Source organism: Pholcus phalangioides, unplaced genomic scaffold (genome assembly GCF_987345545.1).
Source record: "Pholcus phalangioides strain wild (caught in Gottingen) unplaced genomic scaffold, Ppha-v1.0 ptg000041l_1, whole genome shotgun sequence".
NCBI classification, from domain to species: Eukaryota; Metazoa; Arthropoda; class Arachnida; order Araneae; family Pholcidae; genus Pholcus; species Pholcus phalangioides.
Window position 1 is genome coordinate 2,650,774 of NW_028301627.1, and position 14,426 is coordinate 2,665,199.

General features: G+C 40.6%; 1 protein-coding gene across 2 annotated transcripts in view; it reads left to right on the forward strand.

The window, feature by feature from the left end:
• The window catches only part of dnt (tyrosine-protein kinase Dnt), a 326,423-nt gene that overhangs the window by 295,986 nt on the left and 16,011 nt on the right, over positions 1-14,426 (forward strand). For both annotated transcript variants that reach the window (XM_089254305.1, XM_089254304.1), the window contains exons 3-4: positions 6,682-6,781; positions 6,888-7,025. In XM_089254305.1, the coding sequence (XP_089110431.1) occupies positions 6,682-6,781; positions 6,888-7,025 (238 nt within the window). The remainder of the gene's footprint in view (positions 1-6,681; positions 6,782-6,887; positions 7,026-14,426) is intronic.

Below are 14,426 nucleotides of genomic sequence, written 5' to 3' on the forward strand. Positions count from 1 at the left end.
GACGAGAGAGAGAGAGCGAGAAAAAAAAATTGCTCACCTTCTTCCTGTGAAAAAGAAAAATCCGGGACATAAAAGTTACAGGTAAAGGAAACAAAAGAGGGGAGCGGGGAAAAGAAAACGGGACAGGGAGAAATATTTCCCGGAAAACTTTTGGCGATTTGCCCGAATCCTATCAGCTTAAGAATAAATGACTCTCCTTTTCTTTTTTGTCCATACCATCAAGGATGGTCCATTCAAGGTCCATTTCATCAAGGATGAAAATTAATGTCTTCGTATTGTCTTTTGATATTCACCTGCATAAATTCACGTATAGTTTAGGTTGTTTAATGTTAATTATGGGCCCGTAAAAAGAAAAAAAATTCCACAGCTTTAACAAAGCATTTTTGGAACTGGAACAGACAGAGATACTTGAAGATAACTTGAAGTTCAAAGGGGGGAATCGAAATACCTAACACCCTTTAAAAAAAGAAAGAAATATATATATATATATATATATATAATTTTTACGTTTCTGCAAATCTAGATTTGTTTCTTTCATGAGTCGCCATATTGGTTGGGTGACCATACGTCCCGTATTTCCCGGGACAGTCCCGGTATTTTCTGTTTTTTTGTTCGTCCCGACTTTTTGGCAGAAGTGTCCCGGTTTTTCCCGTATTTTACACGAAGCCTACTTGACTTTTTATTCTTTATTGAAGTCAAAGATTGATATTATTATTCAACTCATAAATTATTTTATGATAATTACATCTATATATATATATATATATGAGAATACTAATCTCCACATTTGCCTTGGTGAACGTTTTTGTTTTCGTGGAATACATTTCAATCCACTGCAATTTGCAGTAATGCATCTTTCCCGCCATTGTGATTTTTCCGTAATTTCAACAATATTTGGCAACTTTGTTTAGTTTTGGTGTCGTTTTTGACGATAATTGGCGATGTCCTGTATTTTCCCGTATTCAGAATCTTAATGTCCCGTATTTCTCTCGAGGAAATATGGTCAGCCTACATATTGGTGAACTTAGACACGGTTTGCATGTCCCTCAAAGAAAGAGGGAGATATCACGTGATCCAAAAAAGCCTCATTGAAGAAAACCCGGGCAACGCCGGGTATTATAGCTAGTATTAAATAAATACCAAACTGCTAATCATACTAATAAAAGATTGAATTATAATATTTTTGATTTTGCGAAGAGCATTGTATTTGAAACACTAATACAATAGAAATATTTACATTGAAAAGTATTTTTTTCTAACTTTTACAATACATGTATTTAATTTTTGTGCATAGAGATATCTATAATAAATATCCATACTTTCAACAATTTGCCTGAACACTAATCAAAGTTCGAAGAGATAATACTATGAACAAGATATAATTATTGTTTTAATTTGCAATTTTTTTTCCAACATATTTTTGTGACGTTATAAAAATCCAATCATTGTGCGCGCGCACGAGCATAAGTTATTACTGTTTATTGTTTATGATAATAGAACAATAATGAAGGTTGCTTGAAGAATAGAAATATAGTATTACAAATTATTCGACCTTCTGTGGAAGGTCAAGTAGTCCCTTGAGGGTCACAAAGTGGGTGTATATATATGTCCATTTGTCCATTTTTGTTTATTTTTTATGTATTTTTGTTTATTTTTTATGTATTTTTGTTTATTTATTATGTATTTTTGTCTTATCTGTGTTTCTTTTGTATTTTGTAAAGTGTTCTGTTTTGTCCAATAAAAAAACAGAACAATTACAGGCAGCGACTTTTGAGCTATGGGTCATGACCAAAACCTCTGATTCACAGGGGCTTTAGAGATGGGTCGTACATATCCACTAACAATTAAGGGCTATTAATGTATGGGTCGCAACCCAAACCTCTGATTCGCAGGGGATACAAATCCACTAACAAACAGGGGCTCTTGAGCTATGCGTTACGGTCCGGACTTGATTCACAGCGGCTTCCTAAATGAATAGCTTCAAAATGGTATGAATGAGAATCTACAGGAAGATGAAAGATGCTGAAGATCTTTTGATTTTCCAATATGTACACAACCAACACCAGCTTTAGTCTAGTAAAGCTCGTGTTGACACAACCCGATAGAGTTCCCGAGTGCCCCCATCAGACTGTTCAGCTCGATGAGTCTCGCACTGAAGGAACGCATGCTCTGAACATAGACTACATTTTTTTTCTTTCAACGCATTCTCTATTTTGGTTGAACCTTTCATTTCATATGAAGTGGTTCAAAGAATTTCAGAAACAGAAGCGTAGGTGCATCTGATTCCGAGGTGGACATGAGTAAACCGGACCCTAGTGACAGTAATTATGATGATGATTGGTGAGAAAATTCAGCTCACGACGCGGATATTTCGTGTTAGCGTGCGCATACATATAATCGAAAATGTTCGTTAGCCGAAGCAGAAAAATCACGAAAAAATCGTCATTAGCCGGAAAATTCGTGACCCGAGGTATCACTGTGCTTACTGAATCGATTTTTTTCCCCCAATACTTGTTACAATTTAACATCTAATTAAGAAAATGTCAACCATTATTTACTCTCAAATGCATCAGAAAATTTGCGACTTATTTTTCCTCTCTAGATGTTCTTTAGCCCACTTTCAGTAGCTCAATGCGTTTCTTGTCTAGGAACATCCTTCAGTTAGGGAACTTGACTTATTAAAATGAAGTAGAAGCGCGTATGAATTACATAAGTTTCTACTTTCAGTTTCATGCTTTCTTTATCCTAGAAATTCACCCTGACATAACCTCTTGCACAGATAGGTATGCACCTCACAATTAAATACTGTATAATCAGTAAATTGTTAATTTATGCGAAATATTCCAATTAATATAATTTTTAAAATTAATTTGCTGTGCTAAGATTTGCACAGATATTCGTCCCGGCCGAATACCGAATATTCGTCCCGTCTCTAGTCGATAGAGGGCGCTGCACGAAAGCAAATCACTGAAAATATGTAGATCTATGCAGAGTCCTATAAAATGCACGGGGGTACGATTGACAGCTCATTTCTGAATTTTCTGCTACTGGCGCCTTTCACTACACTCATTTCGAATTGCACTAGGGTATTATGCATAATCTCAGATGAAGCTGATAAATTTCAAGTATTTATCAAATTTACCAACGAGACGCTTGGGTAAACATATAGTATTATGCATATTCGCTAAAAAATAGAAGATAAATTTATCAAACTTACCAAGACTATTGGTATTAATCTATATATATAAAATTGATTTTCTGTCTGGGTGTATGTCTCTGTCTGGGTGTATGTTCTCTATACAAATCAACAATTTTAGATCGATCGTCGCCAAATTTTGCATATATACCAAATGGGACCCGACTTGAACGATAGGCTACTTTAAAATTTCGTCAGAGCAGGGCAAGTGTCCCAAATGGGCAAAAAAGTGTCGGGCAACAATGGTTTTTGGGCCTCAACAATCACTTTCCGAACGTTTACTTTGGTTACTTTGGTTTCAAACGTGTATATGCCTTTACAACGGTTTGTCACTTCTTTAATCCTGTTAGTATATGTATAATAGTTTATGCCTTTATAATGGTTGGCCACAATCAATCCTCCCAGTAATGAGGCTTTTCGAATAGACGTCATAATCATCATCAGCATCAGTTTGAAGGTCAGGCAAAGGACGATTCCCATAGAAATCAGTGTAAAAATTGCCGATTTTATTGTAGAAATGCGGAAATTTGGTGGGGTTTTCCACCCCATCAATAATTTTAAAAATTGTATTAAAAATTCTCGATTTTTGAAATATTCAGTTCGCTTAGAGATATACGAAGCCCAGGAGATTAAATATGAAGTAATTAGACGGACCTACTTTTGAGTTGAATATCCATGCAATAACATTGGTTTTAACTTTTTATTTATATCTTCTCAAGCATGAAAATTAATGTCTCCGTGTTGTCTTTTGATATTTATTTGCATAAATTCATGTAGGTTAGGATATTTTAAAATTAGTTATGAGCCCGTAAAAAATTCCACAGCTTTAATTAAGCATTTTTTGAAAGCTGAAACAGGCAGAAATAGATAACTTGAAGTTCCGGGGGTGGAGGTTTATCGAAATATTTGGTGCCCCTTAAAAAAGGAAAAATATGTATTCATTTCTTCGTTTCTGTAAATCTATATTTGTTTATTTCATGAAGTCGCACAGGAAGTCGCAATATTGGTTAACTTAGACACGGTTTGCATGTCCCTCAAAGAAAGAGGGAGATATCACGTGATCCAAACAGCCTCATTGAAGAAAACCCGGGCAGCGCCGTTTATTATAGCTAGTGCATAATAAATTGATTATTGTACATGATAACCAATTCATAACATTTACCGTGCCATATACAGACCCTCAGGAGGCACCCTGCACAGGAGCTGCAGGTTCAAAAAGAAACACGCCCGCTTTCAGGAAATGGTGCAAATTGGTGACAGACCGGGTTTGTGGACGGTCAATGAAAGTTAATGAAAAAATACACAATCACACACAAATGGGGGAGGACTCCGAGGAATTCCCCCCTCAGAGGGGGCGCAGAGAGAAATAGGTATTTTACGTTTGTTTTTTGTCTCTTTTCGCCGTATGATTATATGGGCGCTGCCCTGCATTTGTAAATGGTTGTTGTTGTTGTTGATTTCGCTGATGATGGTTGTTTTTCTGGGAACGGTTTTCTTTTTCTTTTTTTTTTGTGGTAATGGTTAGGCCAGTAATTGTCTGGGAATTTCCAATGGATTCTTATTTCTTTTTTCTCTTTTGTGTGCTTGCAGTGGTAAGAGACGTAATTAGAAGACGTCTTGTTTGCAGACGTTGTCTCATTTCGAGAATTTTGTTTGATGATGACGTTGTGGTTTTTTCTCCCCCCATTATCCTTGGAGTCTTCTCGTTTCGGAAAATAACCCTTTAATGGTGAGGAATGATTTCCGATTGTTCGTGTTGGTTTCCAAATTCGCTCTTTGTAGGTAATGATAATCGTTTGACAAAGGCTATTTACTTGAGTCCGGATTATATGCAAATACGTAAGTTCATATGCAATTATTGCATAGCTGCCAAGTCTCCCGAAAAATTCCTAAAACTCCCGAATTTCACTCGTGATTGTAAAAAGCCCCTACTTTTGGGTGAAAAAATTATTCCCATAGAATTTACCCAGGGGAAAAAAATATCGTTTCGTTTTAATCCTCGAAATGACGTCACAAGCGTAATGTAAATTTTTGCCGGGTTTCCGCTTTACTTACTGCCCCCCCCCCCCCCCAGAAGCTGCTACTACTACACCCAACACCAACTCTGGCCATATCATCGCTATAGCGCAATTTACTGCCATTAACGAGATGGATTGGAAATAAAGGCGCTGTGTTCTTAAAGAATTTAAGGATACAGTAATGTAAAGTATAACCAAGATATAACGGGGCGGCGATTCTATACGGCAATACATCTTCAATAGAAAAAAAAAAGACTAAGCCATAACAATGCATACGACATATGCATACCGGGTGTTACTGGGAAGTGATGCGTGGATCGTTGCGTTGCATTTTGATCATTTGATCATTTTTGTCGCACCACGGTCATTTTCTGCACACGAGGGCTAATTAGACCGGGACCTACAATTTATTGCCGATTCCGAACGGCAGGCTTGTTTTTTTTATATACTCGTCGAGAGGTTGGTGCGCTAACCCCTCGATGGGGGACTCCCTGCGGTAGCAATTTTTGCTGCGGTCATGTCACCATTTTTGTTGTACCCCTGTGTCAGGAAAGTTTTCTGACAAGGACGAACCGGGTATTCGTTGCGTTGCAAGACAACGTTTCTTACTGCTAAAAGGAAGAAACTAGTGTATCACCAGTTTACACACTAGGCGTTACGGAAAAGTCCTTTATTTGTCCTTAAGCGACCACCATTTTTTGGTGGTTGCATCAAGCTCGTTAGGGAAAAATGCCCCTCGGGTTTGAACCTGGAACCGTGAAAGCAATCTTCACGCGGTGGTAGACGAACATCTCACCGCCACGCCTATCGGGCGCTTCCCCCGCAGAAGCTGGGGCAAAGGGTGATCGCCGCCGTTAAATCCGCAAACGTCTCAGCCGGGAATTCAGAAAACCCCGTATTTTAGTTTCAGCAGACTGCAGCCCCGTCTGTTAACGAACTTTGTAACTAATTTTCGAAATTCTGTGCGAATTTAATTCAAGCGATCCCGGTCGAGACGTTTGCATGTCTTTCCTATGATTTTTTTTTTTTTTCGGAGACTACACCATGTTGTTATTGCAAATGGGGGATAGAAGGTACGCAAGCCTTTAAAAACATTCTAGGGGGTGTATGTGAGCCTCCTATCCTTCCACGGACTTTTAGGGGTTCTCTCACGCATATCTAAAGATATACGCAAGCTTGTTTCGCATCTCAATGGGTACTCAAACCAACCGTTCGACGAATTATGACCATTAATTAAACCATTACAGATTGGTTTCTAGTTTTCCCATAGACAAGTTTCCTGCGGTACTTTACCTGGTATATTGGTAATAGGATCGCCGAATAACACGTATCTCGGGGTAGATATTTCTGAAATTGTAATGAATGAATTTTGTTTGCACGTACCTAGTGTCTCATGACATGATTTTTCAGAATATTCTGTGTGTGTGTATATATACACATGTATATATTTTTTTGTCTCCTGCCCAGGTACCGTATTCGATCGGGATATCAGTCAGCAATTCGGAGGCTCTCGTCGCACCTCAACTCAACATTTCCAGGCGAGGCACCATCCCAAACAAAGAAGAAGGTAAGGCCATCTTGTATCAACATAATTACATTATGAAACCTGCAAAACGTTGCTATGAGTTTGTATAACCAAAATGAATGAATGAATGTCTGTTTCTGTTTTGCAGTTTTTAGGGTAGTTCTGCAGTGTACAGGCCGCGTGAAGGCAGAAGTTGGCGTCTCCATCAACATCAATATCACCATGTCACCCCCTTCCTCAAACGTCACGAACCTGGTGCTGAAAAGGAAGAAGATATGCCTTAAAGGTATTTTATTCCGTTTCTTAGGTGTATTTCATTACGCACGTAGGTGTAGTCAGATTTCTATGTGATTAAAACCGGTACAGAGGCGTACGCAGGGGGCCCGTGCCCCCCCCCCCCCTCCCAAGACGACCAAAATTAGAAAGAAATTTTAATATTTCGGAGAAAAAAATTAAAATATTATATTAGCCAATTTCTGTTGATTTAAATGCATTTTGAAGGGTGGTAACGCAAAATTTCGCGGCCCGAACTCCAAAGAGTACGTACGCCCTTGCATCCAACCGATATTTGCCAAATATCGCCTATTTGAGTGGGGCCGCAGTGTGCCTTCTCGGGGCTCCCTCTAGAAACGGTTATTATTATGCAAAATAAGTGTAAATTTTTGTGGGGGCCTCCGTTCGGCTCGGAGCCCTTGGGCAGTGCCCCAGTTGCCCCCCAGCCTAGTTACTCCAGTCATTTCCCGTTAGTCGTGTGTTTGACCGGGCCTTCCTCTTGAAAAAACAAACGAAACCAGGCCGCAGAATTTCGAAGGTTGGGAACCACTGCTTTAGGAAACCCTTCAACCTCCGTCTTTACGAGACTGTTCCACGGAACCCTTGAAAGTTACGCGACTGTTCCACATTACCAGACTCTGTAGAACCCTTCATCCTCTTTTCCCAAGACCTGATCATGGGTTCCACCATAAACGGATACGGGGGGGGGGACGATCCCCGGTTCGGTAAAATATTCTGTTGTTGGCATTCGTGAGAGTGTGGTAGTAGGCATTCTCCTCCCCGTTCACTAGACATACCTTCGATAATTTGCACCTTCCGTCCCCTATTCAAGGAGCCTGTATCCGCCTATGGGTTGGTTCCCTTAGAAATTGTAATAGGCTCTGCTGATTTATTAGAAAACCTCAAACACTGTAAGGGTTCCTTGAATGAACATGGATATTCTCACAAGGGCAGAGATGCAAAATATTTTCCTTCAGCCTATAGTTTCCTCCTGGCTGGAGGAAACCGGCCGGAGGTTGGAACCCCTGCGTATAGGGGTAGAAATGTGGAAAAATCTCTTAAGTTTCTAACTAATTCTCCGCTGAACCCAGGGGGGTTTTTTGGGGTTCTGCGGAATCAAGAGCTGTAAAATTTGCCACTGGGGTTTTGGGATATAATTATGTACAGTTTTTCATTGGAGAATATATGTCTCCTAATGGTCAAGGGTTCCAGAAAAATAAAAACAGTGGAAACCCGTGATTTAAGGAACCCTTAAAATAATATTCACGCTCTTTACAACAATGCAGTGGATCTCGCTTATAACGTTTTCCACAAAAAAAAAACTGTCATGAAAAAACGTAAGCGGGAAAACGCTTTAAACAAGAAATCTTGATGAGTATCTAGAGCTGGGAGACCACAAAATTGAGTCGTACTAAGCGGGAAACCGTTTCAAGTGAGAACGTTATAAGCGGGATCGGTTGTATTACTATTTCTCGCGAAACCCCTAACGCCGGGGTTTTTTAACCTTTTTCGGCCGCGACTCAAAACCAAAAACAAGATCAGCTTCGCGACCCAAGCTGTTAAGGGCATTTATAAAACGTCTGTAAGTGAGTTTTTTTATACAACTCACCTGGGAAGCCCCTGCGAATCAAGTTTGGGTAGTGACCGGTAGCTCAAAAACCCTCAACCAGAGGTAGGTTTTTACGACCCTTATCGAATCAAGTTTGGGTCGTGACCGGTAGCTCAAAAATCCTCGACCAAAAGTAGGTTCCTACTACTCTACTCAGAAGCCCCTGCGAATCAAGTTTGAACCGTGGCCCATTGTTTGAGAATCTATCTATAAGTGGATTTGTCCGACCCATCATGGAAGCGCCTTCGAATCAAGTTTGGGTCGTGACCGGTAGCTCAAGAATCCCTGGTTGTAAGTGGATTTGTTTGAACCTTCTCGGAAGCACCTGCGAATCAAGTTAGTCGTGACCCGTAGCTCAAAAAAGCCCTGGCTGCGAGTGGATTTGCTTGACCCTTCGCGGAGGCCCCTGCGAATCAAGTTTGGGTCGTGGCCGGTAAAATGCTCAAGAATCCCTGACTGTAAGTGATTTGTCTGACCCTTCTCGGAAGCCTCTGCGACCCAAACTTAGGTCGCAACCCATCGGTTAAAAACCCCTACCCTAACGATATCTCCTTTAACCCCCGGGTGAGGAACACTTGTCTAACTTGATGTAGACAATGAATTATTCACTGTAAAATGTACAAGCAGCATCCATCCGTATTGATGACACCGAACCACGACTCGACCAAGTTAGCAAAGATCTCCAGGGACGGGGGCTGAAATCTTAAGGCTTTTCCCGATAAAAAGCCATTCCGGGAATAAACCGGATTTTTCTGTTTGTTCGTTTTTAGGAGTAAAAAAAAAAAGGAAATTTCTCTCGGGTTTCTCGAGAAATTTTTCCCGCCAACAACCGTTCGATTCCCACAGCTCGTTAATTTCACCTCTTACAAGAAGTGGAGGGAGGTGCGCGGAACGATCCCCTCATCAGTTATAAACGATCGACTGGCCGATCCATGGATCGATCGATATCGTAAGTCGACAGTTTTTTTCGCTGAGATTGCAACATCGAGAACTTTTTTTTTTTTTATTGTTATTGTTATCGGAAGAGGGCTCCTGGGCTTTCAGAATTTGGTGGTGGGGGCCCCCAACGACATTCTCTCCGGGCACGATGGAACGATTTTGTTTCGAAAGACATTTTTTTTTTTTTTTTTTCAATCGATTCACATCGATGGTTGAAATTCCTGTTTTTCCCTTTCTGCGCCCCCTCAAGGTTTTTTCCGCCTTCGGGCGCAAATCCAAAAAGAACGCAGATATTGCAAATTTTTTTTTTTCCGGAACTAAAAAGTAATTTTAGAATCGCAAATTCAGCGTTCTGGAATAGATCCTGCGCATGCGCGAGGTGAAAAATACGGAATGGATGAAAGTTTTGAAATTTTTCGATAGTAATCCCCCTTTGAATAATTTCTTTACTTCGCCCCCCAAATGTCGCTCGGTGAGGAGGGTATATATGTGACGACCACGTGTGGCTATGCCGTTACTTCCCCATCTGTGTTAACTATCGTTTATTATCTGCCAGGCCAAGGTGGGGGGGGGGGGGGAAGGATGAGAGTTGCACCTAGATGCCTTCGTTCGGCCACGAAATGAGTTTGTAACAGGTGCTGCCATCTGTGTTTAGAATTAGTAAAGAGGAAATGTAATGGTTTTCGTAGTTTTAATATGTGCGAGCGGTAAGTTGACCGGGGTATGTGGTTCCTTTCACGTAAATACCCAAGCTTCTCGCGAATTTATGGAAATACGCAAGCTCCACTCATCTGCAGGAATTCGTAAGCTCCTCACGCCATCTATAGGAATACCAAAGCTTTGAATTTATGGGAATGTGCAAATTCTTACTCGCATATAGAACTGTCCCCGTGGGGGCAGTGATGAATTTTCTTCCTTGTAATCTTCATCTCCACAAATAGCCAGTCTTTCAATGAATCTTGTAAATTCTTACTTCTTTGTTAGGGAAACGCTCAAGCTCCTCACGCATCTGTAGCAATACGCAAGCTTTACACTCATAGTAAATGTGCAAGATTTTCACTCATTTGCAAAAATGCGCAAGATTTTCACTCATTTGCAAAAATGCGCAAGATTTTCACTCATTTGCAAAAATGCGCAAGATTTTCACTCATTAATAGGAAAACGCAAGTTTACTACGCATTTGGGGAATACGCGAGCTTCTAACGCATCTGTCGGAATACTCCAGCTACCTACGCATTTGTGGCGGCAATACCATTGCTTCTCGTGCATTTGTGGGAATACGGGAGTTTCTCATGCATTTGAAGGAATCTTAAGCGTTTGTGGGAATATTCAACCTTATTACACATTTGCAGTAATACGCAAGTTTCTCACGCATTTGTGAGAGTCTCGTATGCCCAGTACAGTCAAACGTCGTTAGTGCGTCACCCGGTTAACACGTCACTCCGCCGCTTACCGGGTCTCTTTTTGGAACTCCCAATTGGAATTAGCACAGCTATGGCTTACTCCGCTTACTAAGTCATATTTTTGCTCTCCCAAGACTGACTCATTAACGAGGTTTGACTGTATTTCAAAGGGCGTGCGTGCCTTGTAGTAAATAACGCACATTTTTAGGTAACTTTTCCAGGGGTACCTGAAGCATGGACCGCTACTCTGCCCCCCCCCCCTCCATAGACAACGACGAGAGAAAAAAAAAAAAAAAAAAGTAGCTTTTCGATACATTCTTCGTCGCCGGCAGAACTGAAGACGTCGGACACCGGAAAGACACGTCCAATCGAATAAGTCCTAGTTTCGTTTTCCTCGATCCCCGAATAAAACTAGGAAATGGCGGAAGCCAAAAAAGGAGAAAATATGTGCGCGAGACACTAAATTCCCCAAAGGAGAAATATTGGACCAAGCTATTTACTGTTTCCCCCCTTTTTTTTATATATATATATTCAGTGTTCAATTGCGTCCAGTCCTCCCTCCACTCTTTTATTGAAAGTGGAGTCGGTTTTTTATTTTGACGCGGTGCGTGGCGGCCAGTTTCCCAAGTTTTATTGCCCCCCGCGTAAATTTGTCTGGTTTTCTTACGTGCTTTGCGCTGTAACAAAGAAACGGCAACTGCTATTCCCAATTCCCAGTTTGGATGCTTTATGTTCTCCTCTATTTTCTTTTCCTCTTTCTTGTTGTTGTCCCGGCTCCATTTTCTACGGTTTGTTTCTTTTTATTCTACGGAAAAGAAAAATAAGACCGTTAGTGCGTTTAATATGGGATACAGTTCAGATATTTTTGGGGGGGTTTTTTTTCGAAAAAAAATAAAGGGCCTTTGGGATTGCTATGGGTCGTTGTTTTTGTGGAGCGATAGCGTTTGGTATGTGTTGTTTATCTCGCGTGAAAATGAATGAATAACTGAGTGTCTAAATTTTGTGAGCCTCAACTAATTCAAACCAGTGTCGACCCAGTTTCTTTTTTGGAAGTTTAGCAACTCGCAACTGATTGGGATTTTTGCGAGTGGTAACTCATTCAAAAGTTTTGCTAGTCTAGGCCTAATTTTTCGGATGCAACCCCTGCACTTCGAAATTCCCAATCAGTTCCAACTCATTTAGAAGTTTTGCGAGTTTCGACTGATTAGGAATTTTTTGAGTCCGAACGCGTACAGAAGTTTCGCGAGTTCGGAATAATTTTTCGTTAGTTTGGAAACTCGCAACTGATTATAGAGATTTTTCGAGAAGTAACTCGCACACACATTTATAAGTTTTGCGAGTCTCGAGATTAGGAATTTCGCGAGTCCGGAACGATTCTTTGGAAGTTTTGCAATTCGTAACTGATTAGGAATTTTGCGAGCAGTAAGTCATTCAAAAAGCTTTGCGAGTCTCGACCGATGAGAAATTCTGAAAGTCCTGACACATTCAAGAGTGTTGCGAGTCCAAACTCAATTTCTCGTTTTGTAACTTGCAGAAAATTAGGAATTTCGCGAGTAGTGACTCATTTAGAAGTTTTCGAGTCATAACTCATTCAGAAGTTCAGAATTTTTCGTTACGTAACTCATTCTGAATTTTTCGAGACGTAACTCATTCAGAAGCTTTCGAGTCGTAACTCATTCAGAAGTTTTCGAGTCGTAACTCATTCAGAAGTTTTCGAGTCGTAACTCATTCAGAAGTTTTCGAGTCGTAACTCATTCAGAAGTTTTCGAGTCGTAACTCATTCAGAAGTTTTCGAGACGTAACTCTCTCATTCAAAAGTTTTCGAGACGTAACTCTCTCATTCGGAAGTTTTCGAGACGTAACTCTCTCATTCAGAAGTTTTCGAGACGTAACTCTCTCATTCAGAATTTTTCGTAACATAACTCATTCTGAATTTTTCGAGACGTAACTCATTCTGAATTTTTCGAGACGTAACTCATTCTGAATTTTTCGAGACGTAACTCATTCTGAATTTTCCGAGACGTAACTCATTCAGAAGCTTTCGAGTCGTAACTCATCAAGTTTTGCTACTCTAGACTGATTGGGAATTTTGCAAGTTTCGATACATTCAGAAGTTTTGCCAGTCGCAGCTCACTCAAATGCTTTTTGAGTCTCAACCCGGTTAGAAGTTCATCAAATCATTACGAGAGTTTTGCGAGTCGCAACCATAGAGTTATCTCTTTAGTCTATGGTCGCAACTCTTTTAGAATCAAATCGTTGCGAGTCTCGACTCATTGGGAATTTTTGTGAGTCACTACGCATCCGAAAGCTTTCCGAGTCGCAACCCAATTGGAAGTTAGTTCATCACGTCGTGACTCTCATTACTTGTCTTGATAGTCTCGAGATTCGCTTAGAAATTCATATATTTTATTATTTTTATATATTTGTGTCGTTTACAACTTTTGAGACTGAGGGTGGAGGGTTACATCTCCATGCAACAATAGCCCCGTTCACATGTGCAAGATTGGGGGTCGCTTTGGTGGTAATTACCGGCATGACAACTTTTTTCCCCTTGTAGGGAAGAAAAAGGTGGGAGAGAAGCTCATCAAAAAAAGCCCATCTTTCTTGGGGTGGATTGGAGGTCGGCACCTACCTTCTCTCCCATAATCCTTTGCGCCGCGAAAACTGCTATAAGCTCCTTCGTCAACCATCTTGAATCAATCACTTCCGTTCAACCTACGTAACCAGTGACGACTTCCGGAAAGAAGAGGGGAATTACCGGCATAAGCTTAACGTCATATGAACGGTCTGTAGCGAAAATCCCCGTTACCGGGAACTTCCCGGGATGTTTTATTGTACATGTGAACGGGGCTAATATCGGCTCATTGCCCTTACGGGTATGGTTACATAACATGCATTGTGTTAGGTTCGACAGAACTCAATCCCGTCACATTCCCTATTTAAAACGGTAATAAATGGCCTCTATGACAATAGACCGGGCTTGTGCTATGGTCAATAAAAATACGAAGACTTCCCCCAGTTTACACCGAGAATTTGTCATAGGACCAATATGTCGTCACTTGTGGCTTGCGCACTCCCATGAATTTTCCAAGCACGTCGTTCATCTTCGCTGCGATTGTGTGTGTGGGAAATATTTCAATTTTTAAATCGATAAATAATTCAGAGCGCGATTTTCCGAGTGAAAAATGGCTTGCCGTGATTCCGGGTTTTTAACGGGAGAAAGGAACCGTTTAAAAACGATTATCGGCAGACGCTTTAAAACATCATTTATAACAAGAATTACTGGATCTCGGGAGAGAATCTGCAGGTGGGACTAAAGAATGGATGGCATATCTATCGATTAACGTTACATCCACGCACATATATATATATGGCTCTCTGCTTCTTCGTTGCCACCTTCTCGTTACTGAAGTTGAATAATCTTAATACGTAACCTGTAGCGAAGGAGGTAAGGAATTTGTGT